The 27,318-nt window shown below is 36.2% G+C and overlaps 2 protein-coding genes across 3 annotated transcripts in view; one reads left to right on the top strand and one right to left on the bottom strand.

Annotated features, from left to right (window-relative positions):
- The window catches only part of SPAG17 (sperm associated antigen 17), a 236,943-nt gene extending 231,507 nt beyond the window's left edge, over positions 1 to 5,436 (top strand). For both annotated transcript variants that reach the window (XM_031967380.1, XM_031967379.1), the window contains exons 47-49: positions 3,450 to 3,594; positions 4,458 to 4,570; positions 5,406 to 5,436. In XM_031967380.1, the coding sequence (XP_031823240.1) occupies positions 3,450 to 3,594; positions 4,458 to 4,570; positions 5,406 to 5,411 (264 nt within the window). In that variant the 3' untranslated portion in view covers positions 5,412 to 5,436. The remainder of the gene's footprint in view (positions 1 to 3,449; positions 3,595 to 4,457; positions 4,571 to 5,405) is intronic.
- The window catches only part of WDR3 (WD repeat domain 3), a 32,543-nt gene continuing 10,049 nt past the window's right edge, over positions 4,825 to 27,318 (bottom strand). The window contains exons 5-27 of the mRNA XM_003769847.4: positions 27,068 to 27,146; positions 25,277 to 25,372; positions 24,419 to 24,532; positions 24,125 to 24,226; positions 22,746 to 22,843; positions 21,680 to 21,781; positions 20,599 to 20,829; positions 19,239 to 19,332; positions 17,976 to 18,077; positions 16,135 to 16,220; positions 15,888 to 16,023; positions 14,765 to 14,821; positions 14,411 to 14,511; positions 14,047 to 14,158; positions 13,779 to 13,913; positions 13,476 to 13,526; positions 12,650 to 12,715; positions 12,075 to 12,167; positions 11,253 to 11,300; positions 10,842 to 10,885; positions 10,063 to 10,191; positions 7,480 to 7,573; positions 4,825 to 7,269 (exon numbers count right to left, since the gene is read on the bottom strand). Of these exons, the coding sequence (XP_003769895.1) occupies positions 7,114 to 7,269; positions 7,480 to 7,573; positions 10,063 to 10,191; positions 10,842 to 10,885; positions 11,253 to 11,300; positions 12,075 to 12,167; positions 12,650 to 12,715; positions 13,476 to 13,526; positions 13,779 to 13,913; positions 14,047 to 14,158; positions 14,411 to 14,511; positions 14,765 to 14,821; positions 15,888 to 16,023; positions 16,135 to 16,220; positions 17,976 to 18,077; positions 19,239 to 19,332; positions 20,599 to 20,829; positions 21,680 to 21,781; positions 22,746 to 22,843; positions 24,125 to 24,226; positions 24,419 to 24,532; positions 25,277 to 25,372; positions 27,068 to 27,146 (2,326 nt within the window). The 3' untranslated portion in view covers positions 4,825 to 7,113. The remainder of the gene's footprint in view (positions 7,270 to 7,479; positions 7,574 to 10,062; positions 10,192 to 10,841; positions 10,886 to 11,252; positions 11,301 to 12,074; positions 12,168 to 12,649; positions 12,716 to 13,475; positions 13,527 to 13,778; positions 13,914 to 14,046; positions 14,159 to 14,410; positions 14,512 to 14,764; positions 14,822 to 15,887; positions 16,024 to 16,134; positions 16,221 to 17,975; positions 18,078 to 19,238; positions 19,333 to 20,598; positions 20,830 to 21,679; positions 21,782 to 22,745; positions 22,844 to 24,124; positions 24,227 to 24,418; positions 24,533 to 25,276; positions 25,373 to 27,067; positions 27,147 to 27,318) is intronic.

Here is a 27,318-nt window from a genome sequence, read left to right as displayed (position 1 = left end):
TCCGAGAGTGGGCTTGTGGGCTTCCTCCCAGAGTGCTCTGTGGCCGTAAGAGCTTCTTGCTTATATGAGCTCTCTAAAGGTGTGAACACAAGCATTGTTTCTATCAGTTCCACTTAGTACCTTGTTTCAAGTTCTGGCCCATAACATCTCCTTGTAAGATCAGATCAATCATACTGAACCATGCTAATTATTGTCTCTATCAACTCTGAGTTAACACTTTGTAAGGATTCCAACACACATGAACATTGGAAAAAAAAAAAAAAAAGTTGTTTTCTGATTGCTTTCCATACAATCAGAGCTTAATTATTTTTTCTATAATGCCTTTTACATTTATATACCATGACTTGTTTATCCATTCTCCAACTTATGGGCACCTCCCTCTCAGATTTCCATCTCAAAAAGAACTGCAATTATTTGTGCACATCCAGTTTGCTTTGCTTAGGACTAATCTCCCCCCTTAATCTACCCTCTCTAATTCACTTTTCCCTTTTCCTTCTCATTTTCCTACAAAGTGAATTGTATTTCTGTACCCAATGAAAACCAGGTTTGGGTATTAGCCCTTGTCCTGCTCCCTTCTCCTTGCTTACTGTGAGGTATTGGAACAATCTCATTAAGAAATATTTACCTAACCTTCCTTTCCCTTCTCCAGCCACCACCACCCCTCCATACTGTATTTCTTGTCCCTCTTTCCATTCTTAATAGTATCAATAGATAATAGCATCAAGAATCCTTCCACTATGAACCCCAATGATGATATGGTTCAGAAGGAATATGTTTGTCATCTCCTCATGTTTGAATGTGAATAGCTTATCCTTGTTACTCCTTTATCATTGTTCATTCATATTTGCCTTTTCCATGCTTCGCTTTACTTTGGGGTTTGAACTTTGAAGGTTTTCAGAAGCTTTGGTCTTTTCATCAGGAATGCTATTTTATTTTCAGTCATGTCTGACTCTTTGTAACCTCATTTAGGATGTACTTTGCAAAGTTACTCAAAGGAGTGGTTTGCCATTTCCTTCTCCAGCTCACTTGACAGATGAACTGAAGCAAACAGACTTAAGATCATCCAAGCTCACACAGCTAGTAAATGTATGAGGCTAGATTTGAATGCATGAAGATGAGTCTTTCTGACTCCATATTCAAAGCTGTATCCATTATACTACCAGGTCCATTTTCCCACTGTAGAATTATACTTGTTTTTGCTGGGTAAATTATTCTTGTCTGTAATCCTATATTTTTTGTCTTCGGGAATATCATTCATATTCTAAGCTCTCCATTGCTTTATAACCAGTAGTGGCTGCCAAATTGGGAGTGATCTTAACTGTATCTCCTCAATATTTGAATTATTTTTTTCTAGTTGTTTGCAATATTTGTTCTTTGATCAAAAAACTCTGAATTTTGAGGATAATGTTCTTAGATGTTTTCATTTTTAGTTTTTTTCAGGAAGTGAACAGTGCATTCTATTTCCACTTTGCCTTTTGGTTTTATGAGATCTGGACAGTTTGGGGTTTTTCTTTTAAGATTTCTTATAAGATATTTAGGTTCTTTTGTTGATCATGTGTTCAGATGATCCAATGATTCTCCTTGATGTGTTTTTCAAGTCAGTCATTTTTACTGTGAGGTACTTAAAATTTCTTCCAACTTTTTCAGCCTTTTGGCTTTGTTTTATTCGTTCTAATTACCTCGTGAAGTCATTGGCTTTTATTTGGTCTGTTCTAATTTGTGTGGAGTTTGTTGCTTAAGCAAAGTTTTGTGCCAAGCTATAAATTCTTTTTCCAGTTTTTTTCCCTCAATAGCTCTCACTTCTTTTTCAATTTTTACCTCAAGTACTCTCATTCCATTTATTAAAAAAAGGTTTTTCTTAATTGCCTCTAAAAATTCTAGTTGTTTGTGCTCAAACTATATTATAAGGCTTTGCTTGTAAATGTTTTATAATCACTCTTCCTCTGCATTTGTCTCTTGAACATTTCTGTTATTATGAAAAGTTAGTATAATGGGATTCTCTCCTCTCCTCCCCCCATTCTTCTAACTTACTTTCTAACAGGACTTGATGTAGGGCTGGTTGTGCTACATTTCTGGAAGGAAGATTGATCCTGTTACTCTTTTCTTGGCATACTTAATGTCACATAATTCAAGATTTCAGAGATAGGCTTGGAATAATTTGCAAGCTTTCAGTACTTCCAAAGAGGTATGATAGAGGGCAGTATGATTATTTTCCCCCTGGTCTGAAGCTGGAAAATTATTGTCCTGAGTTTGAGGCTGTGGAAGCAAATGTTTCTGCTAGATTCCATCCTATTAGTCACCCGAAAAACTCTGTTAGTTCAACATGGCAAAATCATACATAGGTCTATCTTTGGTCTGGCTTTTTTGCCTTGGTTATTCTTTTGTAGGTTTTTGCTGCTGAATGTGATGAGCTTGGGAGTCTAAGCCATACCACTGTTGCTTCTGGTTTCTGCATTTTCTCCTTTCTTTGGTACACTGTGTAGGGCCTCCTTACCCAGGTCACCTCTGCACCCACCATGGGCAAGTCTCCTCACTCTGTCCTGGATCTAGAAATTGGATCTCAGTTCCTTATCGTCATAATGAGAACTCTCAGGATTTGGTGGGATTCTTGTCTATGATATCTTTCTCAGAGTTCCCTCTTCTAGAAGAGTAAACACCTTGTCCGTTTAGAATGGACCAAATAAAAACAATGACTTCATGAGGTAATTAGAATAAAACAAAGCCAAATTATATACCCTTAACCAGTATCTTACAAGTTTTAACATTGTATGAGTAACAGTAGAGTTCTGTAAAGAACTCTTTACAGTTCTGGGGGGAAGGGCACTATTTTTTTCTTTTTTGGTCTGATAAATGATTTCATTTTTGTAGAAAAATAAACAAGGACACTCTTTTCTCTAATGTGAATATCTGAAGTGTAAATCTCTGAATCTTCTGCTTCTAGTATTCCAAGAGTTTCCTGGAGCACTATGTGATAGAAGTCAAATGTGACCAAGATTACAAAAACTATTTAGGTCAAATCCAAGTTTTAAACCAAATTTCCCTGACTTTTAGAATGGTTCTCCATTTACTGTGCCACACAGTCTCTCTAAAATATATATATAGTTATTCAAAAATTATGATGCTTAACAGTATTAGCATTTTCTTAGGGAGGAGTAAAGGAGCTGAGAGAATAATTGAAGTCCTGTTTCCATCGCTGTTACTTTGGAATGTATCCTATGATCACCGCTGAAATTATTCCTGTCATTAGTAAAGTATAAGATAATTAATTTTAAAAAACCCTTATTGTAATGAACAGATGATATTCCGCTGATGGAGATAATACCTCTCCTATTGGAGATTATCCTGAGCATTCCAGAGCCCTTTGTTTCACAACTGCACTGTAGGCCAAATTTAATCATATCTCCTTGGTTCTTTTTAACACTTGGTGTTAACTCCATGGTGTCTTTTAGGTAGCACCAGGATTACAGGTGGACCTGCAGGTGGAGATCTTTGCCATGGCTGTTGGAGAGAATGTTCACAAGGGATTAGGAACCATTTCCTACAACATTGAGATTATAACTGAACATGAAATTCTACTTCTACCTGTGGAGGCAAATATCCTTTGAATCTTGGTCTAGCAACAGAAGGCCAAGGAAAAGCCACAATCCAGATTGACATTGCTGCAGTTAGAAAAGGGGCAAACTTGCCTCAGGAGTCCCCAAAGATTTCTGCTTTGGGTCAAGAAGGGAGTTTGTAAGCTGAGGGTGGAGTGATTACTCTTTCATAAAAATAGCAATAAAGGGAAAGGAAACATAAAATGGTAGCTCAATGGGACTAGCAGGATCAAAAAAATATGGGTTGATTTTAAATTTTTACAAGAGAATAATGGGTTTAAAAAGGAAGGAGATACTGGAAAAGGAGATTGGGGAATGCAAAAGAGAACAACAATTGATGGAGGAGGAGGATTTCTGCCAGGAAGTTGAAAGACCAGATTTTTATAGAAAAGACAAGGCCAATTGCTGAGATATAAGGTGAAGGACCTTCTACCATGACCAAAAAAAAAACACCTGTGTGAAAAAACAAACTGGGATTGTCTTGACAAAGGACCAGTTTAACAGACAACTGAGAATTGAACCACAGTCTTTATTTCATATGGTCACAGTTTGAGCCAAAACTGACCTGATCACTTGAACCAATGAAGTTTCTCATTCTCTTTGCCCTGAATCTATTCAACTTTTTTCTTATGTGGATTATAGATTGACTACATGTTAGTTGGAACCAAGGCTTTAACAGTAGAAAGAAAAGATCTAAGAACTTTCCTCTTTTTTTACCTATTCCATTGCCAATTATAGACATTTTTCAGGTAAATATAGATTATCTGTAGATATGATATAGATTTCCAGGTTTAGAATCAGAGGCCTGGAGATGAGGATGCATGTTATGCTGCAAAAATTATATACCCTTAACAAGTGTCTTACCAGTTTTAACATCTATGACTTATGACTTGAGACCAGATGATTTTCCCATGGGAGAAGAAAATCCATCAGTTCGTAATGTTTCTCTAATCGCCAAGTCTTATCAAGTACCTCTTGTGAGTAATATCCAGGAAATGTGCTTGTAGACTCAGTATTTCAATATATTTAATCAATTATTTCAAATTCTAGTCTTGGACTTATCAATTAGTATTAAGTGCTCACTATGTATCAGGCACTAAAGATATAGTATAAATATTAACTTTGACAATAAGAGAATCAAGCTTGTTGCTGTCCTTGTAATCTTTGTAATCTTGTTCTATACGTTTGACAAAAATGAACTGTTTTTACATTAAAAAAAATTATCAATGAAGATTACTAGCATGTAGTTTATTAGTAGATCCTGTTTACTCAGACACTGAGACCTTAGATTCAAGAAAATGTATGAATACAATATAAAATCATGTATCTGACATAAATGGTATACAAAAACACTCATTCTGAGATCCTAATTTATCCCAATAATTTAAATCTATTCAGCACCATTTAATGAGCAGTTTTCATGTTCTGGGCTCATGAGATGTCACTTTTCACATCCTAAAAAAATTTAAAGGACTATGTTTTCCTTGCTAATTTGTTACTGGAAAGTTGGGCTAATATCAGGTTTCTTATTTTTAATTCTTGCAGATTTAATATCTTACAGATATATTTTAATCAATATAGACTTTAAAATCATATCACCTTCAAAACCAAGTAAACCTATTTCTCTAGTACTTTCTGATCTTATAATAAAAGATCTTATAATAAAAAAAACCTTTCATTTGAAACCCTGGACTTAAACCATTTGTCAGATGCATCAGGGGGATTTAGTCTATATACATGAAATTGTTTTTCAGATTTTAGTGCTATTGTCACAAGCAGAATGAAAATAATAAGAATTTCAATGAATTACAGATATGATCGTCAGGCTACCTGCTGCAAAAAAGAAAACTAATCTTCGTCTAGCTTAGGCATCTTAGAGCTGTCACTACTGATGCAGTTGGTCCACTTGTACTTCTCTTTTTAAGTTATCCAGACAGTGTCTTGGGGAAAGCTGTCCTACTGTCTACGAGAAAAATACTTAATAAAACGCCTTTGTACAAAACGTTGTGCATTTCTTTCTGTTTAGCAGAAGTTGTCAGTCTCAGACACCCAAATATTTTGACCAAAAAGCCCCAACTTGTCATTCTTGGTCAAACCACTATTGTTACATGCCATTCACATGTGTATCTTCATCTTTCCTGACAGCTGCTAATATGAAGAATAAAATGGTTCAGAGGGCAAGCAAAATTAGCAGGAAATACTTTTAGATTGTTTTCTGGGGTTTGTCTTGATGACATCCTATTAAAACCACTAGAAATATACATGAAAAAAGCACCCATTTCATAAATGACAAGCAAGGTTGAAACAGGACTGGATTTTTAGGGAAGAAAGGATCATAGATACAGCCTTATGAAAACAGAGGTATTTTTTAAAGCTCCAAAGATTCTGACATTTTGAACATCTCACATGCTTGAGGATCTCCCCTACCTGCACTGTGATTCATTCACAAAAGACTCAAGAGCATCCTCTGAGTTTCACAAAGAAAAACCAAGGAAAAGTCATAGTGGCAAGATGTTTTTATACTTTCTATATAGTTCTACTTTTTGTAGCTCATTATGACCAGGACCTTTTACTGGTCCTTCACATTTATGTACATGATCCTCAATTCAGCTGCTCTCATTTGTTGTTAGGAATTTGAATGGCTCTATATACTTACTCAGAGCTTGAGAAGTGAGTGGGGGCAAATTAAGTAGGAGAAATGAATCACTTGCTCTGCAGAGGTAACAATCTCCTAAATAACACAGAAGTCCAGACTAGTTATGTTGTTATAACCTTTTTTTACTTAAAAATAAGTATTTCATTGAAAGAAATACAATTACATAATAACTTTTTACAAAGTAACAAAAAAAAAATGTCTGTAGGGTAAAAGGCATAAGAAATTCTCACTATATAAGCTTTTTAGAATGATAATTCCTTAGGGAAATAAAAAAGATACTTTAAATTACCTTAGGAAAGTTTCCTATTAGGCAAAAGATTAAAAAAAAAACCAATTAAAATAAATAGCAACTCAGAATATTTGCACATGTCCAACAATCATGGAAATTAATAAATTGGAGTTACCAATAGTCCTTGAGTTTAAGGGTTCAAGAGTTCCTCTACTAATTAATAAGAATGGAGAGAAAAAGAGAACCAAAAAGAGAATCAAGAATGTATCTAGCCTTTGCCAATAAGGAAAGTATGAGGCCCTGCACAAATATTCTTAGTTAACTTTCCCTTTTGTGAGACAGATCCTCTCAATGTACTTTAGAAGTTCAATCACTTTTTTTGTCATCTGGTACTTGAAAATTCATGATTCAGAACTTTAAAAGTATCCATTTAGTCCAATCCCCTTCCTTTTACAGACGAAAAAAGAGGAAGATGGAAGCAGAATGGCAGCAGCACAGTGGAAATTTAAGTGTTTCCACTCAAGTTGTTGTGTTTTTCCATGATGTAGAAGCCACATATTCAGGTCAGAAAGCTGTTTCTTCTAATTTGAAAGGCACAGTGAATGGCTAGATGAAAACACTCAAATGTTAGAGCTCTAAGTCAATGTCATAATCAACTTCTCTCTCTTTTTCCTCTTCCGTTTCTTCTCTTCGAAATTGCTTGTGGCTTCAGAGAAAAATTCAATTTCACTTTTTGCCTCACATTCCCTCTTTAGAAACTCAAGTCCTGCCATATTGAATCCAATCACATCCTGGACAGAAACAGAAAGAACATTAAAGAAGCTTAATTTGCTGGAGGGGAAAACTAACCAGTCTTCCTCACTCTCTTCTCCCAAGTACTGTCTCTGTAGGATTATGTGGATCTTCAGGAACAACTTGATCCAAGAGTGAGCAGTGCTAGTCTCTAGTTACAGATGCCCTGGAACCTGTACCTACAGACTGCAGCAAAAAGAGGTACTTACCCGGACTTCACTGACTTTAGAAATTGTTGTTTTCTTCAATTTTTCTATCACTGGTACAAGCATTTGGTTACTGCTGATCTGCCCAAAGTGAATCCTAAAAATAACAAGCAAAAACAGTGATGTCCCAGAATGCCAGGCTTGTCTTATCCACTTCCAAAACAGAAAGTGCTCCATACTGCTCCATCACTTAAAAATCCACTGGATTAGGGATGGGGGGATAAAACCTACCTTCTGATAAAGGTTATGCCTATATCTCACAATAGGGACTTAACACAGATTTACTGAATTTAATTACAACTCTCACAGGAAGCATGAATTCCCTTGACTATATTTTTGACAAGTAACCACTCAGTCACTGTCTGAACAGATAAGCCTATCAACCTCCCACCTTCCCCAACCAAAACCTGTCAAAACAGCATATTCTAGTTTAGCATAACAAGGCCTTCAGCCAACTGGAAGAGTTTGTGTTTGATACCACAGACAACAGGACACCATTTGGAGAGGTGCAATGACATGGTCAAGCTTGTACATTAGGAAAATCCCTTCAGCAACTGTTTGACTTTCAAAACCTTTCACAACCTGGTCCCAACCTTTAGTCTCATTACATATTAATTACTCTTTTCCTCATTCTACGATCCAATCAACCTCCCTTCTTCCCTTCAAATACCCAGCACTCCATCCCCTCTTTTCATGTCTCTACAGTGGCCAGCCATGTTTAGATGGATTCTCTCTCCTAACCTCTATTTGAGTGAGTACATCAATCACTTGGGATATGAAGACATATCCCAAGCAAAACCTATGTCCAAGACTTTGCTGATCCTCCCCACCTTTCCAAATTCCCTGCTATCTATTCTACATATACTTAGGTGTCCCTCCATAGGAAACCCAAGAGGAGCAGATGATTTGGTTGTATTTATTCTGAGTATTCTTAGGTGTCCCTTCATAGAAAATCCAAGAGTAGTAGGTACTTTCATAGTTTTACCTTTATCTTTTTAAGGTCTTATTTGTCATTTAAGAAATGAGTCGATTCTTTAAAAAAAAAAAGTATCTTTTGCAAATAAGATTATTATTCAAACAAATTCATTTCAATACATATTAAGTATGTACTACATACAAGGCACTGTGGCATCCAAAGGAAATTCCTTAAGATAAGCAACTATGGAATATGGGAAGGCTTCCTGAAAGGGGTGATACCTAAGAATTTTAAGAGGTAAAGGTAAGTAAGAAGGGCATTCTGACCTTTGAGGACAGCTGCTACAAAGGCAAAAAGGAAGAAGGAATGAAGAGTCTGAAAAACATTTAAGACAGCTTGACTGGAATGATGAATTCCTGAAGATAATGTAAAAGAAATCTGGAAAAGCAGGCTGTGCTCACATGTTAAAAAAACAAACAAACGTTAAATGCTAAGAGAGTTTGTGAAACCAACCTAGATTCAGCAAGGGAATGCAATGACCAGATCAGTGCTTTAAGAATGTGGTTATGGCGATTGTGTGGAGGACAAATTGGAGAAAACAGAATCTTGTGAAATCAGTAAGGAAACTATTGCAATAATTCAGGTTAGAGATGACAAGGTCCTGACCTAGGGTGAAGGTGTGTAGAGGGCTGGAACTCTGGAAAAGTATACTTGAAACAAAGTGTTAACTCAGTGGAATTGATGAGATAATGATTCTCTAATTTACATATATACCTAGTACTTAGTATGGTGATGTAATGGTCTTGTGGGTCTTCTAAGTTCACACATAATCAGTATGTTGTAATGATGTAATTACAATAAAGTATATAAGGGCTAAGAAGGACTGGAAGAAAGAAATTCCATCTTTGACTAGCCTCGTGGTGGCCTCCTGCACTTAGATCAAGACTGGGCCAGAATAAAGAATCTAGACTCTATTCTCGACCATTCTCTTGGTGTCTATCTTAATGAGACCAAGGCTGGTCCCAAAGACCTCCAGAAAGCTAGCCCGAACATTACAATGGTAAGAAAGGTAGGAAGATGTGAGAAATGCTGCTAGGGTGTAATCAATAAGATTTGTCAACCAAATCTGAGTCATTAAAAAATGAAATTAAAGATGGTAGTGAATTCAAAAGAAAGAGGGAAGTTTGGAGAATGAATGTTTTAGGAAGTGAAGAAAATGAGTTCCATTCTGTACCTGCAGAGTGTGATATTAATCCATCTGAAGATGTCCAGGTAATATGGGACTAGAGTAAAACAACTTGGAATATTGTCAGTGAAGAAAAGGACTGCCAATGTTTCCAATGAAAACCACAGTAAGGGGGGAAAAGGATATTAATACAGTGAAAACATAACCCAGAGCCACAGAAAATGCCAAAGGACCAAATGAGGCTATAAAAATCAATATGAATACTTAAGATTAAGCATTTTCACAACAATTTATATCCTTTCATTACTTGTAAAAACTTAAGAAAAATGGATGACTTAAAAAAAAAAAAGGCAATTCCAAGTACAGCAAAATAACTTGTTTATATGTGCATATGTACATATATACATATATGTATATATCCTATCTCAGATTTTCTTTTGGCTGGGTGACACTACAATTTGGATTCTTGGGAAGGAAATATTACCTGAGGAGGAAGAAGAGGCACCGGCAGAGGAGTTCAATATCAGAGCCCAGCTGGAAAAATTCATCAAAAAGCTTCAGAATGTCTGGCACATATGAGAAAGGCAGCACCAGGAGGGCCTCCTCCAACTCACTTCAACAGCAAAGAGGGGAAAAAAAAAAGAGCATAAACAGGGTTGTAGTGATCTGAGCAAAAGCCTCACAGAACAAGAACCGTTTAGTAGAAAAACAGCTGTCCTCTGATAGATCAACTGGGATGCTAGAAATACAAAAAATGTCTAACTTGTACATGAGCACTCTTTTCATACATACATATTATTACGATTTCATATATTCCCACAAAAATCTAGATATCCATAAATACTAGGCCTGGACTCTCTAAGTCTCATCATTTTGTGTGCTAGTCATTTAACCTAGCACCCGAATCTCATTTTTTCCATCTCTTAAAATCTGAGCTACTGATCTCTCACAAAACTGCTATGGGTCATCAAATGAGACACTCAGAAAAATGCTCTGAAAATTATTAGTGTTAGGGTGCTTACATTGTAAATTAGTAGTTGGTGCCTAGGTAGACACATTCCTCACACAGTAATCAACTAAGTGACTATTAATGTCCAGAAAAGAGTCCACACCAGCACAGTGATTAGTTTTCTAGGGTGTTTCATTTTAAGATCTTCCCTAGTGCTCATGTATTAGGTTCTTCATATGACAGGCACTCCAAAAATGCTGCTGATTTATATAATTAATCAAGTCCTGTTATGAACAAAATTTCCTGGAACCCACCTTGACTTGACTCCTTTAAATACTTCCAATACATATGCGGAAGGCTGTAAATGAATATAAAGAGCATCAGTGGTCAGATTTTAATTAAGTTCTCATTTTCTTCCCCCACAAAAGGTTCCCACCTCATTTGGGAGTGAGAAATAGGCATGTCTTAAGGCTATCTTTCTCAGAGTACAACCAGAACAAATAATCCACAGGAGATTCTAAACAACAACTGTGAGCACCCAAAAAACCATCTATAATGCCTAACTAATGTTTAGAAGCAGACACAAATCTAGCTAAGATTTTTGAAGTTAAAATGTTTTTTCATCCACAAACACAAAAGTCCTTTTCCTTTCTGTTCTGAGAAGATGTGATGTACTCCTTAGAATGTCCAAAGAGAAATGGTGGAAATTCTGAAGCTTTACTCACCGAGATGTTTCCATAAGCCAACAAGATAGGGTTAACTGGCAGAGGAACCTGTGGAGAAAATAAGAATAAATATAATTATTCACCAGAGCCTTTCGTCAGATTAATGTCCATGCTGTATGATGACTTGGCAATCAAGAAAATATGGAACTAATTTTTGCTGGACTATAGTCTACCAGAATAATGTCTGACCCCTCTGACATTTATGACCTGTGAAGACCGAGTTATAACCCTGGATACTTTAGAATCAGCCAGAGTCGGGATAAGCAAAAGTCCTTGATCTTTATTCTTGGTCTTTAGGGGCAGAAGTGAATTGGAATGGACACAGGATCTCCTAGACCTTCCTTTTCCTCCTCTACTGCCAAAGTGACTCTGGCTTTTCTGACTCCACCCCCTAATCCTTCCCACAATTCTCTGTATACACCAAAAGATTGAACCAGCACAAAATAGTGGGAAGAGCCATTTTCCAAGCATATGTTAATAGAGTACTGTCCAATCAGTAATTAGTCTTAAGTGCTTGGTTGTCTCACTCAGTGCAAGTTTCAGTCCTTTATTGTAGTTGGGCTTATCAAAGGAAGACTACCCATCTCATTCTAAAATTTCCCGTACTTACTTTCTCTATGACACCAGGCTTTCCTTTTTCTTTCTCTTCTCTCTGTTCCCTCAGGCCTTGTTCTTAATGTTTATATTATAAGGTTTCTTCCACCACATTTACCTCCTTTCCTTTGATCATACATATATCATCTATCTCGCCATATGACCCACTACCTCTACCCAGGAAACAACTTTACATAAACCCTCTTCCTGAATCAATGGCCCTCTCACCTCTTTGCCTGCAGCTTTACAAATGGCTTCATGTTCTTTCATCTTTGCAGTCTCTTCTCGGTATAATACAATGGCCTCCATGATTCTCTCAGCCTGAGCAGGGCATAAAGGAAAAAGGTTAAAACAATATATACCACTAAAATCAGAAGGCATTTCCAACCTAAAAGGTCAGATTAAGATGCTTGCTGGATTAAGTTTAGCCAAATGCAACTGGAAAAACCCTACCACCTAGGCACTAAGCAATCAAATGAATGTACCTACAAGGGCCTCTGAACATTTAGGAACCCTTTAGTTTTGATCAATGAGAAAAGAATCAGTGGTGTTCTTAACTCAGGCTGCACTGTCCAACATCTAAATCAGAGCAGCTGACAGGAATGCTCATGCAGGAAAACCAGTTGTTTCCTTTTATTCCCAGGCTGCTCTCTGTTGTTGGTTATAGTAAGAGTATCCTCCTCCTTATAATCACCATTTCTCTGCCACAAAAGGGCCTTTTCCTTGATAAGCAGTAAAGCAGATCTGTAAGATTGCTGTGTCTGTACCAATAAAATAAAAACTCTATTTCTACACTAACTTACCGCTTTGACAGTTTCAACAGTTTTTTTCCCAGGAAAGTAAGTGTCACCTTGAGCTTCTCCAGGAACCTATATTTAAAAAAATAAAAAGATTCTTTAAGTTCTTGTCACAAAAACTGCAATATATGATTACTTAAATCATTCTAGAAGAACATTCTCCTCCTCAATAATATCTAATGTCTTTTAAAAAATGTATTCATTTTATTTTTCCCAATTACATGTTAATATAACTTTTAACATTTTTAACACATTTTTTCCTCAACAATATCTAATAGGAAGATCTAATTTCTTAAATTTCTTTCACATTTATCCCTCATGTCAGAAGTAAATAAAGTCAGAAGAAAAAAAAGTAAAAAAAAATATTCCAACTCAAGGTTTATACTATTTATATTAATTTTAACAACTCTGTTTACAAAGCTTGTTCTTCACAAGAATCCTGTGACAGGAAATACAAATATTTCCATATTTCTATTTTGTAGATTAAAGTAGTGAAGGACTGGGAGATTAAGTGACAAGCTCAATGTCACACAGGTAGCTAAGTGCTAGCATTGGAATTTATAAAGATATTTCTTAAATTGCAAGACAAACAATCACACTGAACTGTCAGTCATCTGCAGGATTCCATTCTTATTGTAGCCATGGGATTCTTTGTAGAAGAGGATGGAAAGATATATAATATTAACCTCGGGAACCTAATGCCTCTCTCTCCCATTTCCCCCATATCAACTGGTTAAGGCTGAAAAATTCCCCTAGCAAGTTTGGGAATTTGTTGCTTTAAAATAAGATAAGCTCTAAACCTTAATTCTGGAAGGCAGAGAACTTTACTTACTACTGGCTGGTCTTCTTTAGCCACACTCTCTTCATACTCTGCTTCTCTTTGCTGCCAAGGCAAAAAACACAACTTATTTAAGGGGCAGGGATTACCACATGAAAGTAAGGCAATGAGATGCCTCAAAGAATATTCAAGTACTTTATAAAAGTGAGGTGAGCTCCCTAACCACTGGAAGATGGTCTCTGATAGGTCATTCAGCAGCTCTTAACACCACAGGGTTAACCTAGTCCTTCAGCTGGATTTCTCCAGAATATGTCCCATTAATGCTAGGATGTCTGAAATAGAAGCTGACATTCTTACCATCTCCTGCTCTTCCTCTAGGATGAGCGGCTCCTTTGTTCTCTCCCATAGTCTTAGGGATTTGTCATGGGATGACGATACAACATAATCACCATTAGGACTAACAGCTAAGCACCATACTTCCTGGTGGTGGCCCTGGAGAAAATAAGGAAGCAAATGAAGAAGGACAACAATCATTCATCACTTTTTACCCAAAATATACATACTACAGCATCAAGATTCAAGACCAGAACCACTCTAAATATAACTGGAACAGAATGGTCAGTACCTCCAAGGTCTGGATGTGTTCAAATCTGTCTGCATCCCACTGTTTAATCTTATGGTCTTTCCCAGCAGTGAAGAAGAGATGAGACTTGGAGACAAATTGCAGACACATGATACTAAAAATGAAATAAATACCTTATGTAAGGCCCCAAGGTAGTGAAAAAAAAGCCTTCCAAAAGTTGTCAACAGCTAAAGCTATGAGTAGCTATCTCCCAGGGAAGCAATATAGTTCCCATTAGCCAGAGTGAACGTTTCTTTGCAAAGTAGGTCATTGCTTGCATAAGGCTTCTACAGGATGTAGCCAGCATGAGGACTGACCCAGAAAGTGGCTTTGGAGTTGCTTTTGTGTGAAAGAACCACTTGCTTACCTGTCATCATGGGCAAAGAGGGATCTATGGCAGTCTCCAAAATCTAAGCCCCAAATTTTCACATTCCTGTCTGCAGAACCAGTTGCTATTAGTGCCCCATCCTATGAGGAAAGTTCAAGAAAGGAATTGTCAATATTAATTTCCATAGTACTATCAGGTTTCCAAAGTCCATTCCCTACAAGATCCTCTTGGATTAAGTGATCCCTTTTATAGAGATCCTTGAAAGTCATAGTCTGAAGTCGTATCTTAAAAGAAGACATCAAACAGTCCCCTCAACCAATCATTATCTCAGAATAGTCATCCTCTGATTGAGGACAATCAAGAGCTTTTGGAACCTTTAAAAGCTTTACTTACATAAGAGATGTCCATGCACAGAACAGGTAGTTTGTGACCATATAAAGAGAGAAAAAACTAAGTGGGAAAAAAAAAAAAGGAATAACATTTTAGTTAACATTTTCAAAATACTGATAAAATTTATCATACTAAGGTCTAAATGTAACATTCAGTACAATGCTTACTTTTTTTTTTCCCAACATCCAGATGATTAAAAAGGAATACTAAGATATCTGATCATGGTTTTAAATCCATTGTGTAGTCTAGTCTAGCAGACTGCCTTGCATAAGAGTTTCATAATATTTATTCAATTGAATAAATAACTGAGATGCTAATAAAATTTGAAATCATTTAGAGCTCTTGCAAGTGACCACCTTATGGTGGTCCATAGTTCTGGAAGACACTGAAAAATTAGCTGCTATAGTTATAATTCTGAGGCCCCTAAATACAAAGACTGCAAACAGGAGATATCTAATAAGTGCTTACTATAGAATTAATTATGAAGTATGTTCTCACTGACTTCTCTCTCCTCCCTGCCTCCTGGCTTCCTTCAAGCTCCTGCTAAAATCTTCTCTTTTACAAGAATTCTTTCTTGATCTCCTTTAATACTAAGACTTTCTCTCTGTTGATTATCTTCATGTTATCTTCTTTTTCTTGTTTGTACAAAATTATCTGCACGGTGTTTCCTCTATCAGATCAAGTTTCTTAAAAACAGGAACTGTTTTTTGCCTTTCTATGTATCTCCATACTTGTTTACTTGACTTAAAAAAAAAAAAAAAAAAAAAAGAGAATCATTTTCTAGCATAGTTGGGGGCTTCCTTAGAATCTTAAGGACATGATATTTTTTCACCTAAGGATATAGTATACTTTGTTTTTAGCAAGTCCAGTATATAATGAGTTCATAAAATAAATAAATAAGTGATTCACTTAAATTATTCAATTTATGATTATTTAAATAGGAATTTACATTTCTATCCCAACCCCATATAAAATTATTCAATTAACAAACACTTAATTTAAAAATCAGCTTTTTAAGGAAGCATTTCTATCCAACAGAGGAACACCTATACAAGAGGAGAAAAAACAGCTATTTGATCATCAGTTCAAACCACAGTATCAGTGTAAACTGGCCCCATGGCTGTACCTTTAAAGTGTCAACATAGAAGATTTTCACTGTGCAGTCCAGTAAAGACACAGCCAACAGCTTTTGATTGGGAGAGTAGCGTACACAGAGAACTTCCTCATCAAGCTGCAAAATACGGGTCTGCTTCACAGAAAGTCTAGCACCACACATGAAGAAAACAAGATTTAATGCTGAAAGTCTAGAATTGTTTTTTTTAAATATCTACTTTTGCATCTCAGACCATTACTCAAAAAACGATCACACTCACCTTTTCTGGGCACAGTTTTCATCTTTCACCAATTCAAAATCCCAGAACTTGACAGATTTGTCAGCACCACCAGTTATAAAACCACGCTAAAAGACAATGAATGAAAAATGTATTCTGGAAATCTAAGCATTTCTAGAAGGAAACCCAAAGGCTGGCTCCAACATGGGATTCTAAAAAGTGTCTTCCTGTCTTAACGACTTGATGTGGAAGTTATAAAAAAGGCAGCAACCAGGAGAAAAAAAATCTCCAGGATTATTATGTAGACATAAATATATTGAGAAATTCCTTATTGCAGCCTTAGTATTTGATAATTACTGGTTAAAGATCCAGACCACTATGCTTTGAGGAAGAGACTCTTCAGGGAGGGTCTTTAATCTGGTACAGAGGTTTCTCTTCAGCTGCCAGTGCTCCCCAATGCCCTCGTCACCCCTTCTACTTTTCTCTAACCAAAAACAGCAGGTTGAGGGAAATTATAATTATTGGGACTTACATACTGCAACATATGACCCCCAAAGAAGTTATTTTTGGTCTTTGAATGAAAAGATCACTTACATAAGGATTAACTATAAAGAAGCAGTAGGAAGGATCTTAAAAACCAACACAACAGAACTTACATTAACATGTATCTAAGTGAATAATGTCTTATCAAAGTATTCACTAAGAATCTGCACAACAATGCTTCCCATTCCTCAAAACACTTTTAAAAATGCATTTAATTGAAGCATACTCTTTTCACCTTTTTGTTGTTTTTTTTTTTTCTTTCTTGTGTTAGTTTTTCCTTTTGTTCCGATTTTTCTTTCACAACAAGACAAATACAGAAATATGTTTAAAATGGTTCTACATGTATAACATATCAGAATGCTTGCTGTCTTGGGAAGGGAGGACAAAAAACTTGGAACTCAAAATCTTCCAAAAATGAATATTGGAAACTATCTTTAATGTAATTGGAAAAACAAAATACTATTAGGAAAAATAAATGCATTTCAATTTAGAAATACAAAGAAAACCAGTCTTTTTTCACTTCAATTTTACCCCCCAAACTGTATTACCCAACTTATTCACCAGATATGGCACTGAATAATTTTTTGAGATTACCCTCAAAACCTAAAGCTTGGTCATTAATGGCAATATTTGAAAATGTGCTGTTAGCAGTGACAACAATTCCACAAGTGTCCCCAAAATATTCTGAGCAGCCAAAGAATCACTAGATGAAAGATATATGGTCTAATCAGGGGTCCTCAAACTATGACCCGCGGGCCAGATGCAGCAGGTGAGTACGTTTATCCCCCTCACCCAGGGCTATGAAGTTTCTTTATTTAAAGACCCATAAAACAAAGTTTTTGTTTTTACTATAGTCCGGCCCTCCAACAGTCTGAGGGACAGTGTAATGGCCCCCTATTTAAAAAGTTTGAGGACTCCTGGTCTTATTTTGAAAAGATAATAATGAATTATTTGATCTAAGTTCTGGTACATTTACTTAAAAAAAAAAAAAAAAAAACAGTAATAATATTATGTAAGAGTTTTGGCTCTAAAGTCTCAAGATACTTCTCGAAACAAGAACTCAGAGGCAACAGGGGGAGAAGAGAGAGAAAAAAATCTGATAATTAGGTAGCTAGACAGATCTTATATAAGTAAGAAAATAAAAGAGAATTTGTTTCCTAAAAGATATTTTCATCTGGAAATGATATCATACAAGGAATCTCAAGATTTAGACCAAACCATGTCTGGAAAAAGGAATCTCTTGGCAAGGAAATCCTGAGAAAAGAATTCATGGCTACTGCAAAGAATGACCTTAACAAAGGAACCGTGAAGTTCTGAGGGAGAACCAACTGTTTAGTTACCTGATCTGGAGAAAGTGAAATTGACCATAAGGCTCCATCATGTGCTTCAACTGTCTCCAGCAAATTTCCTGAAGCCAAGTCATAAAGCTGCACCTTCCCTGTCTAAAAAGATATACAAGAAGTAAGTACTCTGGGATTTGGTAGCATGTAAATAACTGTGGACTGTGGATGACAAAGACACTTTTATTTATATCTAGTTTTCCAAACTTTAAAATGGAACACCAGAAACAGAGGGTCTGGGATAATCAAAATGAACCTAAGAGTGATCAACAAATGTACAAGTGAATAAGTGAAGGGCAAGGACAAAACTGAGTTGCCTAACTCACTTCTCCAAAGTGAAGTTATTTTGCCTGTGATTTGCTAACAATGAGACTAATACTCTTACCACCATTTTCTACCCTTCTCCTTAACCTCAACTACCACAACTATCCTTTACCTCTTATCTTTCACAACCAAATTCTTAGAAAATTTACTTTCTTAATTCTTTTCAATCATTTCTCAACCCATTATGACCTGTCTTCCAAAGTCCCTATTAAAAAGACTACTTTCCAAAATAACCAATGAATGATCTCTTAACTTGTTTTCTATCCTTCTCATTCTCAACTTTTTACATGGTTGTAACAACCTACACTCCCTACCACTCCTCTGGTCTCTTCTGCATTCACTTATAAGTATACATGTCACTGTCCCCAATGATGTGGTTTGTTTCATTTTGTCTTCCTATCCCCAGCTTCTTGCACAATGTCTGGCACATACGTGCTTGATTAACTGGCTGGCTGACTGGATGCTGAGGCAAATGAAAAAAAAAAGAATATCAATGTGGCTTAGTAGAAAGAGTATTTGATAACGGATCATGAGTGATCCTAATTATGACTTTGAACAAATCATTTAACCTCAATTTAAGTCTCAGTTTCTTCAACTATAAAACAGATAATACCATTCCTTACACACCTCCTAAGAAATATGAGTCTCAAATAAGATATCTTATGTCACTGAACTGTAATTCTTTCCACTAAACCAAGATGAATGTTAAATTATAAAGCACCATACAAATATAATTTCCTTTAACTTTTAAAACTACTTTTTAAATTACAATAAGCATTTCAAACTGCATGATCCAACAACCAAAAAGTTGATGAATTTATACCTTTCTTATTATGTGCTGCTGGTTAAAGATCTAACTGCTTCTAATTATATAAAGAACCACCTTTCATTAAATGATCTGAAAAAGCCCTAGAAATCCAAAACAAAGCATTTGTTTACCTTTGTTCCTATTATCACCTGTCGATCTCCAGGAACAAATAATGAACAGAGAGCATATTCACAAGTCATTGTCCGAATACATTGCAGTGTAGACCTATGAAAAGAAAGGGAAAATCACAGGATCAGAGATTAGTACTGGAAAGATCTTAAAGGCCATCATCCTTCACTTCCTAATTAAGTAAAGGTAAAACCTTTTCTCTCATACAAAGGGGAGAATCATCTATCTCTACTGTATTCCACTATCTTGATCCCAAGTCTCTAAAGCTCCAAGGAACCTCAGATGAAAAATTCATTATTGGACTAATTTGATCTTTTATACATATTATAAGTTGGTCTTATAGGTCTCAGCATTAAAGCTTTAATAATTCAAGGCTCAAATACACCTTTTTAATATCTTTGTAATATACTATTATTCCATGTAGAAGTTTTAATCCCTTTTGAAAGACCTTTCTTAAGCAATCAAAGAAAGAGTTTCCTTTTGTGGAATCTTGCTTCTTATAAAGGATCATGGAATATTCCTTATAATAAGTAAAGGAGAAAAAAAGAAATGGACAAAGCTAAGTAACTCATAAGTTAGGATGACAACGTTCAAAACCACAAGTTCTTAATCAAAAAAAAAAATATAGACTTTCAAATATCCCTAAGTGTCATAACAGATTCTGGCTGCTTCTTAACAATGAAAAGCTAACATTTCAAGCAAGAGGACTACAATGTGGCCTGATGGAGAAAATTAAATTCCTCTGATTTATGATCCTGCCATCACTTAACTTCCCTTAGCCTTAGTTTTCCCATCTGAAAAATGGTAATGCTGGTTAAAACAAAACAAAACAAAACAACAATCTTCCCCTCATAGCATTATTGTAAAACTGTAAGGATGTTATATGTCAAATGCTTTTGCAAATTATAAAGTCCATTATGTAGATTTCATTATCAATAACATCTAATCATAGTATTAATGATCATTAATAATTACTAGTCATACTACAAGTGAAATAATATAATTTTGGTATCACTTATTGACATTAATGACTATAATTAGTATAATTAACACAATTATATTTATAATACAATCCAAATGTGGTATTACTAAGATCCAAATTTCATTTTACAGTACTAAAAATTTCAGATTTAAAGATCACTTAAAAGGATGTACAAGGCAAAGTTCAACCTCTCTTTATAAGCTCAGTTTCAAGTTATAGTTAAAAAAAAAAGAAAAAAGTCACACCAGATGAATTTTTAAGGAAGTATATTTAGGTGCTTGGGGAATCACTAAGTTTTTGAAGTTAAATCATAGAATAGAGAGAAAGAAAATATCCTGGCCTTGTGGAAAGCAGCTACTAAGAAAAGCAGATTTACAAACCTGTTCCATATCTTGACAGAATCAGCAGCTGCTGAAAGGACAGCAATATTGTCAGAACTAAATGACAAGGTACGGACATCACTGCGATGGCCCCCGATGGTGATCCTGGCTGTCCTGATGGGCTGTGGGGTAGGGGTGGATGGATTTAGTGTATATATTTCCACTAGATTGTTTTGCAGTAGGAAGACCGCTTTCAAGCCTCCATGTGGAGAATGAATCAAGTCAAAGGACCTGTGTGAGATAAAAATATTATCAAAATGGATCCATCCATAAACTTGTCAAGTTTCTACACAGAGATGTCCTCTTCTCAATATTCAGAAAATTCTGACCAATCTGGATGGACAACACATCAATGAAACGGTCAACTGTAAACCATTTTGCAGATTCAAAAATGTCATGTCTGCACAATCTAGCAAGGAACAACATTTTATAGCACGTAACCAATTTACTTTTTTCGCTACAAAAGAGGAATCAGGATAAACTACTACTAAGTGAAGCAAAGATGAAAAGCCACAAAGACAGAGCAAAGAATGAAAACAGAGCAGTGTAGTCAAAGAAAAGGATTTATTTTACAAAGATTCACTTGCCTAAATCAAAAATCACTGTTTATATTTAGTTCAAGGTAAGAACACTGGTTTTTTGTTCTAGTTTGGTTTTTGGGGGGAGAAAGTGAAAAATGGAGAAAGACTAGGTTCCACTCTGTACAATATGTTAAATTCAATAACATCTGTTAAACATTTAGAATGTAATATGCTAGGTGTTAGTGTAAATACATTATTTAGATAAGAGAAAGTCATTAACCTCATAAAATTTATACTCTAGCAGTGGGAAAAGACATACATACTATAACACAAAACAACACATGATAGATGCAGAAGACATGAAACCAAACTTCTTTGTGAGGTATGCAAGGGGATATAATAGTATAAAATTACTGACTGTAGGGATGAGGGTGAATTTCACAGAGAATTGTCTAGCAAGAAATCTGGGCTATGACTAAAAAGAACACCATGATTCTTTTGGATCAAATGATAATTTAACTGTAAAGATCTATCTAAGAGCCAATAACATATTTACTCACTTGATCTTGGCTGAAGCTTTGATGTTAGCTACCCGCTGGATCTCATCTTGCAAAGACATACTGACTTCAATATCCTCTTGTTCCCCTTCACCAGAACTTAATCTAGGGAAAAAAAATGCTGAAAATCACTTTTTAAAAATAAACTGACTTCTACATTTCTCAGAGTATCTCTTTATTAAAAGAATCCCAGTCTGGTATAATAACAGAAACAAGTGTTTTTTATTTACATAATTAAGAATTTCTTAAGGGAAAAAAAAAAAAAAGATTTCTTTTGACAATGGAACTCAAGGAAAAGTTAACTAAATATAGATCCATGCTATAGACAGACAAGTAAAACATGCCAGAAAGGAATAGTTCTTGTATATCTGTCCATTCTACAAAGGAAAAAAAAAAAAAAAAAAAAAGATGGACATTAAAGCAGATCAAGTTAAAATGAGATCGTGAGGAAATGAAATGTCCTTTAGTTTTATAAGAAAAGTAACAATGGAAGAGCAGCTTGTATATTACTGTATTGATAATATAAGGAAGGATTCAGTAGGAACTGCAAAAGTCCATTAAGAAAGAAAAAGATTATGTGTAATGTGGATGTCCTAACTTTTTAATGGGTGGGAAATGAAAAGAATTTGGAACTAAAAAAAAATTTTAAAAGAAAAAGAATGAGTTGTTATAGAAAGCTAATTAAAAATGATTTGTGTAATACTTTCAGAAACTGATATGTAAGGCTGCATTAGCCCATTAACCTAAGGAACCTTAATCATATATAGTTATCTTACCAACTTTTAAGAAGTAGCCTAAGACAACCTTCTTTCATGAAGGTTTCCATCCCCTAAGTAAAATTTATTACCCAGTAATAGCTAAGACACTTGTATGCAAGATTTCAGGTAAAGGGAATATAGAAAAAGATATCTAATGACAACCTAATTTATGCCATTAATTACTGCTTTAAAAAAAGGGGGGGGGGGAAATGGAAGAATCTCATTCCTCTAAAAGTCATTTTAATTTCCCCACTATTTAAAATACAGATTATGCCATACATTTGTAGTTGAAATAAGCCGACAGAACTTACTTAGCTTTTTTCCTGGCTTTCTTAATTTTTTTATCCATTTTCTTCTGAATTTCCTCTTTGGAAAGAATACAAAAAACTTCCAAAATTGAATCAGTTCCCTGCAAGAGGCAAACAGATTGATATCACTCCACCAACTAGGAATGATCTGAAGTCTATCTTATCTATGATCCAGTCTCAATCTAACTCTTCTTCTGTTAGGAGCAAAGACTGTTAAATATGGAATCAGAGGAGTTGGCTTCAAATTCTGGTTCTGCTACTTACTCTGCTATAACCTTGGGCCAAATATTCAATCTTATCTTTTAAATGAGGAGACTAGACTAAAAGACATTTCATCCTATGATCTGAAGCATTAAAGGAGTTACTTATAACAATGCTACTAACACACCATGTACACAGATAATTCTGACTTTACGTTAATGAGACCGTTTTGCAGCCTTCTAAAAAATGCAATTTTTATATGCTGTGAATTTGTCCACAGAGGTAGAGAAGGGAGGGAGGGAGAGAGGGGCTGTCCTCTGAAGGGAAGATGCCATCACATAGTTCAAGGACACATGAAGCCTGGGGTCATAGAAGTGAGAGCAGGAAGAGAAGAGACACATGGGAGGTAAGGCCAATCATGTGGCGACCTGGCCAAAATTAAGAGGAAGAGCATGGGGGGAACAGACATGGACAGACAGGAAAAGACAAGTGATACAAGGGGGCTGGAGAAAGATACACATAGTGCCCAAGCATAGACAGATGGATTGCAGAACACACAGACAGGTAGGAAAAGGAGGACATAAGTATCCCCTCTCAGCCTCAGAAAATTAAGGCAAGCTCCTAATCCATAGCAGTGGTCTTTTCACACATTCAATTCTTCTGCTTTCATTTTGGGTGGAGTAAGGGGAGTGAGGGTTTAGGTTTTATTACTGTTTTTTATTTATCGATTGATTGGTATTTTATTTTAAGAGAGCGTGGTACCACAGGATGGGGGGCTTTGGGAGAGAGATTATTTGGAATGAGGATTTCTTTCATAATTCTTTATGTAAAGTCAAATTTGCATAACATGAATAACTGTGTAAACAAAGCAATAACCGTCAGTATATTAGGCTGAGTCAGGGACCAATAAAAACCGATGGGGATTCATTTGTTTAAGGACACTTCTAACTCTGAATTTACCTACAGATAAATTCTTGCAATTTTTTGGTACCTAAATTAACTCATTTATAAAACAGTGCTAAATTTTAAACAATAACAACAATGTTACCCATAACAAAGTAGGACCTTAAAATATAAATGTCTAGATGATACTATGAAATGTATCAATAGGATCCATGAAAACATGTTATTTCACATTTTATAAGAAAGGATTGATTTATTTCCCACTGTTAGTTACTTACATGACAAGCAAGAATCCTGCCAGTCCGATCAACAGCAAGATTTACAACTCGGTCTCTTCCTTCCCGCATTATGGAACCAGCTTTGTTACATGAAAGAATACGCTACAAAGGAAACAAGGGAAAAATTTGTGGTGAAAGGCAAGCTCTGCTACATCTTTGGGAAGAAAAATAAATGGTCAGGAGGATGACTACCATTCTCTAAAAGTTGCACATGTACATCCCCAAACTCTACTTTCCTTCCTTCTCTAACACATCAGCCTCAAAAAAGACATAATTTTAAGACAGGATCATTACATCTTCAGGGTCTTCATCTGCTTCAGGGTCCCCAGTCTCTGTTGCATGATTCTCCTGCATCCCAAGTGAAGATCCTCTGCTCTTCTTTGAACTGGGTTCATCTAGGTCTTTCATCTATTCATTAAATGCAAACAGAAAAACAAAACAAGACATTATAGAAAAGGCTGCTGTCTTTTCCCTGATGACATGGATGATTCCCGTCCTAAAAGCTCATCAGACAACACCAGCAGCTTGAGTTCTTCATGGCCTGGACCTCTCCAAATGCAGAACAATCTTGACGAAATACCGCTGACTACTCTGGCATCACCATCAGCCATGAGTCTGCAAGTCTCCATGCTACCCAAGTTCACGGTACTGAAAGAATCCTATCCTTGTCTCCACCTCCCTCTGCAGAAGATGTGGACCCCCTCATGAGTCACATTATGCCATGGACACATATGAGTGTCCACAATGAGTACACATTATGCTAAGGACAAAGAGAATGCTTTGGGGGTCAGCAGATAATTGCAGCAATTATCTGGATAGGATAAGAGATATTAAAGGAGTTAACTTCAAAAGAACAAACTGATGAGAATCTTCAGCAGAAGAAGCTTCTGAAGCAGCAGTAAAAATTAGTCTACTAGGTCTTCCAAATGGGGAAATCTGAACCAGCTAGGGATGAAGGAGAGGGAAGAATTCAGAAGGGATTTGGGACCAAGTCATAGGGATTTGGGAAGAGGAAGAGAGTTTATAAACTACAGTTTTAGAGACTATAAGGAAGAGTAGCTAAGGCTTTGGTCTTAAGAGTGAAACTTTAATCTGCAAAATACCAAGAAGTTCATTGTTTCCATGATAAGGAAAATGTGGTCACATAATTACCTCCTCTATATAAGTGATGTCCCAAGCCCTCAGCTCACTGTCTGCAGCTCCAGTGATGAGACGTTTTTCTTCAGACACTAAAGCCAGTCCCCAAACCTGAATAGACAGGAGACGAAGAGCATGACTTTTAGAAATTGCATTTGTTACAATATCTTTTATGGGTTACAATTTGTTACAATACATTGGTATGGGTACTTTAGAGTTACTTTTTTTGGGTTTTTTGTGCTTTCAATAGGAGTCCTTAGGAGCACAGCTAAAGGCAACTTGCCTCCTCCCTAGGGGAGAAAAATCTAATCTACCAAGTATGGAAGTACATTGGAAAGAAAATAATCAGGAGCCCTATGCTCCTAGCTCTGCCACTATAAGAAGCAGTGTGACCTGGGCCAATTTATAATTCTGAGGGCTTCAAAGACCTACTCCATAACATGAGAAAGTTGGATTTCATGATTTTAAAGATAATCCATTCCAGTATCCGTGGTCTTTACAGAAATAACTTTTTTCAGCCCTAGAATCTATCAACAAATATTAAAGGATTTCTCTGGGCAAAAGTTCGTTGCCTTGGCAAGAATCATTATCAGAAATTATGGGAGAGAAGGAAAGAAGAAGAGGAACATGTAAAAGAGTTCTGGAATGAAGAGAATGGGAGAGTTCATATCAAATGGCTTCAATTCTTTTGGTGAAGTGCAAGGCAAAGTCTTCAGCCAAGAGAGTGCAGGAGAGGCAAGAGCTTAAAGGCAGGTAAAGACTGGCAAAGCTTCCATGAAGAGCAAGATAAGGAATCAATTAGAGAGGAATCAATTTAATGAGGGTTCAGCTGAACTTAGATAACATGAACTTTTAATGGATCCTATATATGTTATGGGACTTTCCCACCTTATTAACTGGCTTGAAAATAGGAGTGGAGGAGCTAGGTGGGTGGGGTAATTCCAAGTTGGTCTGGCAAGAGAAGAACAGCAAGAGAGCAAGAGATTCAAAAGCAGAGAGTGATGTAGCATTGAGACAGCTAATTGAGCTGGAGAAGGAAGAAAGTGAATTCAAATAGGGGCAAGGATCTGAGAGTCATTGACAGGAAGAGGATAAGAAGGTTTTGCTGAGGCTGAAGAACAGTAGTGGGAGGAATGAAGGAAGGACAGAGAGAGGAAAAATAAAGTAACTTAAGTTAGAATCAGAAAGGGCAATATCTTTTTTAATTGGGGAAGTAGAATATAGGAAAAATAATGGCAAGATCTAGTATGTGAATGTATGAGTGTAAGGGCAGGAGATGGGGAGGAGAATAAGATTTAGCCAGGAGCTAAACCCTTTGATAAAAGAAAGGAAAATGACCTGGGTTAGGAAGACTACAACTACCTTATTTTGATTAGGTAGAATAACTTTTTGTCTAGCTTCTCATTCGTAAATTTATTCCTTGTATATTAACATCAGTTTTTAGCAATTGTTCTTTCTTTGCACCTTCACCACACACTGCACATAATACAAATGTTCATAAATATTTCTGCATAGCCTCTAGATTTCCTACAGCAACAGTGATAATGGTGATGGAGTATGGCTCCAAAGACTCAAGCAATTCTTTTTTCTCCATTTCTTTGACCAACTTTTACCAAGCCCACCTTGGAGGGGAAGCTCACGGGGAAAACAGATACCAAGGACATGCACCCTATTCTCACCATGATTTACTTAGTAAGCTAAAAAGCCAGGAAGCATGTGGTAAACAATACAAAGGCTGCAAAGCCTGGTCTAGCTCTGCCCATCCTTCCCCAATGACCAAATGACCTATCTTCAAATAGAAGTTACCTCAGTTCGGTGGCCAACCATTGTTTTGAAGCAATGCTGTGTATCAAGGTCCCACCATTTCACCACAGTGTCTTTGCCACTGAAAATAGAAACAGAAAGCTCATTTGTACAACAATGTTACATTAAATGGAAAATCAGTGACCCAGCCATTGTTTTACAAAGAATCAATCCACAGCAGCCCTCGCACAATCCAGTAATAGGATAAGGCAGGGCTTCTTAGACTTTTTCTACTCACAGCCCTCTTTCCACCT

The sequence above is a fragment of the Sarcophilus harrisii genome, chromosome 4, assembly GCF_902635505.1.
Source record: "Sarcophilus harrisii chromosome 4, mSarHar1.11, whole genome shotgun sequence".
Taxonomy (NCBI): domain Eukaryota; kingdom Metazoa; phylum Chordata; class Mammalia; order Dasyuromorphia; family Dasyuridae; genus Sarcophilus; species Sarcophilus harrisii.
This window is presented reverse-complemented; position numbering and strand designations above follow the sequence as displayed.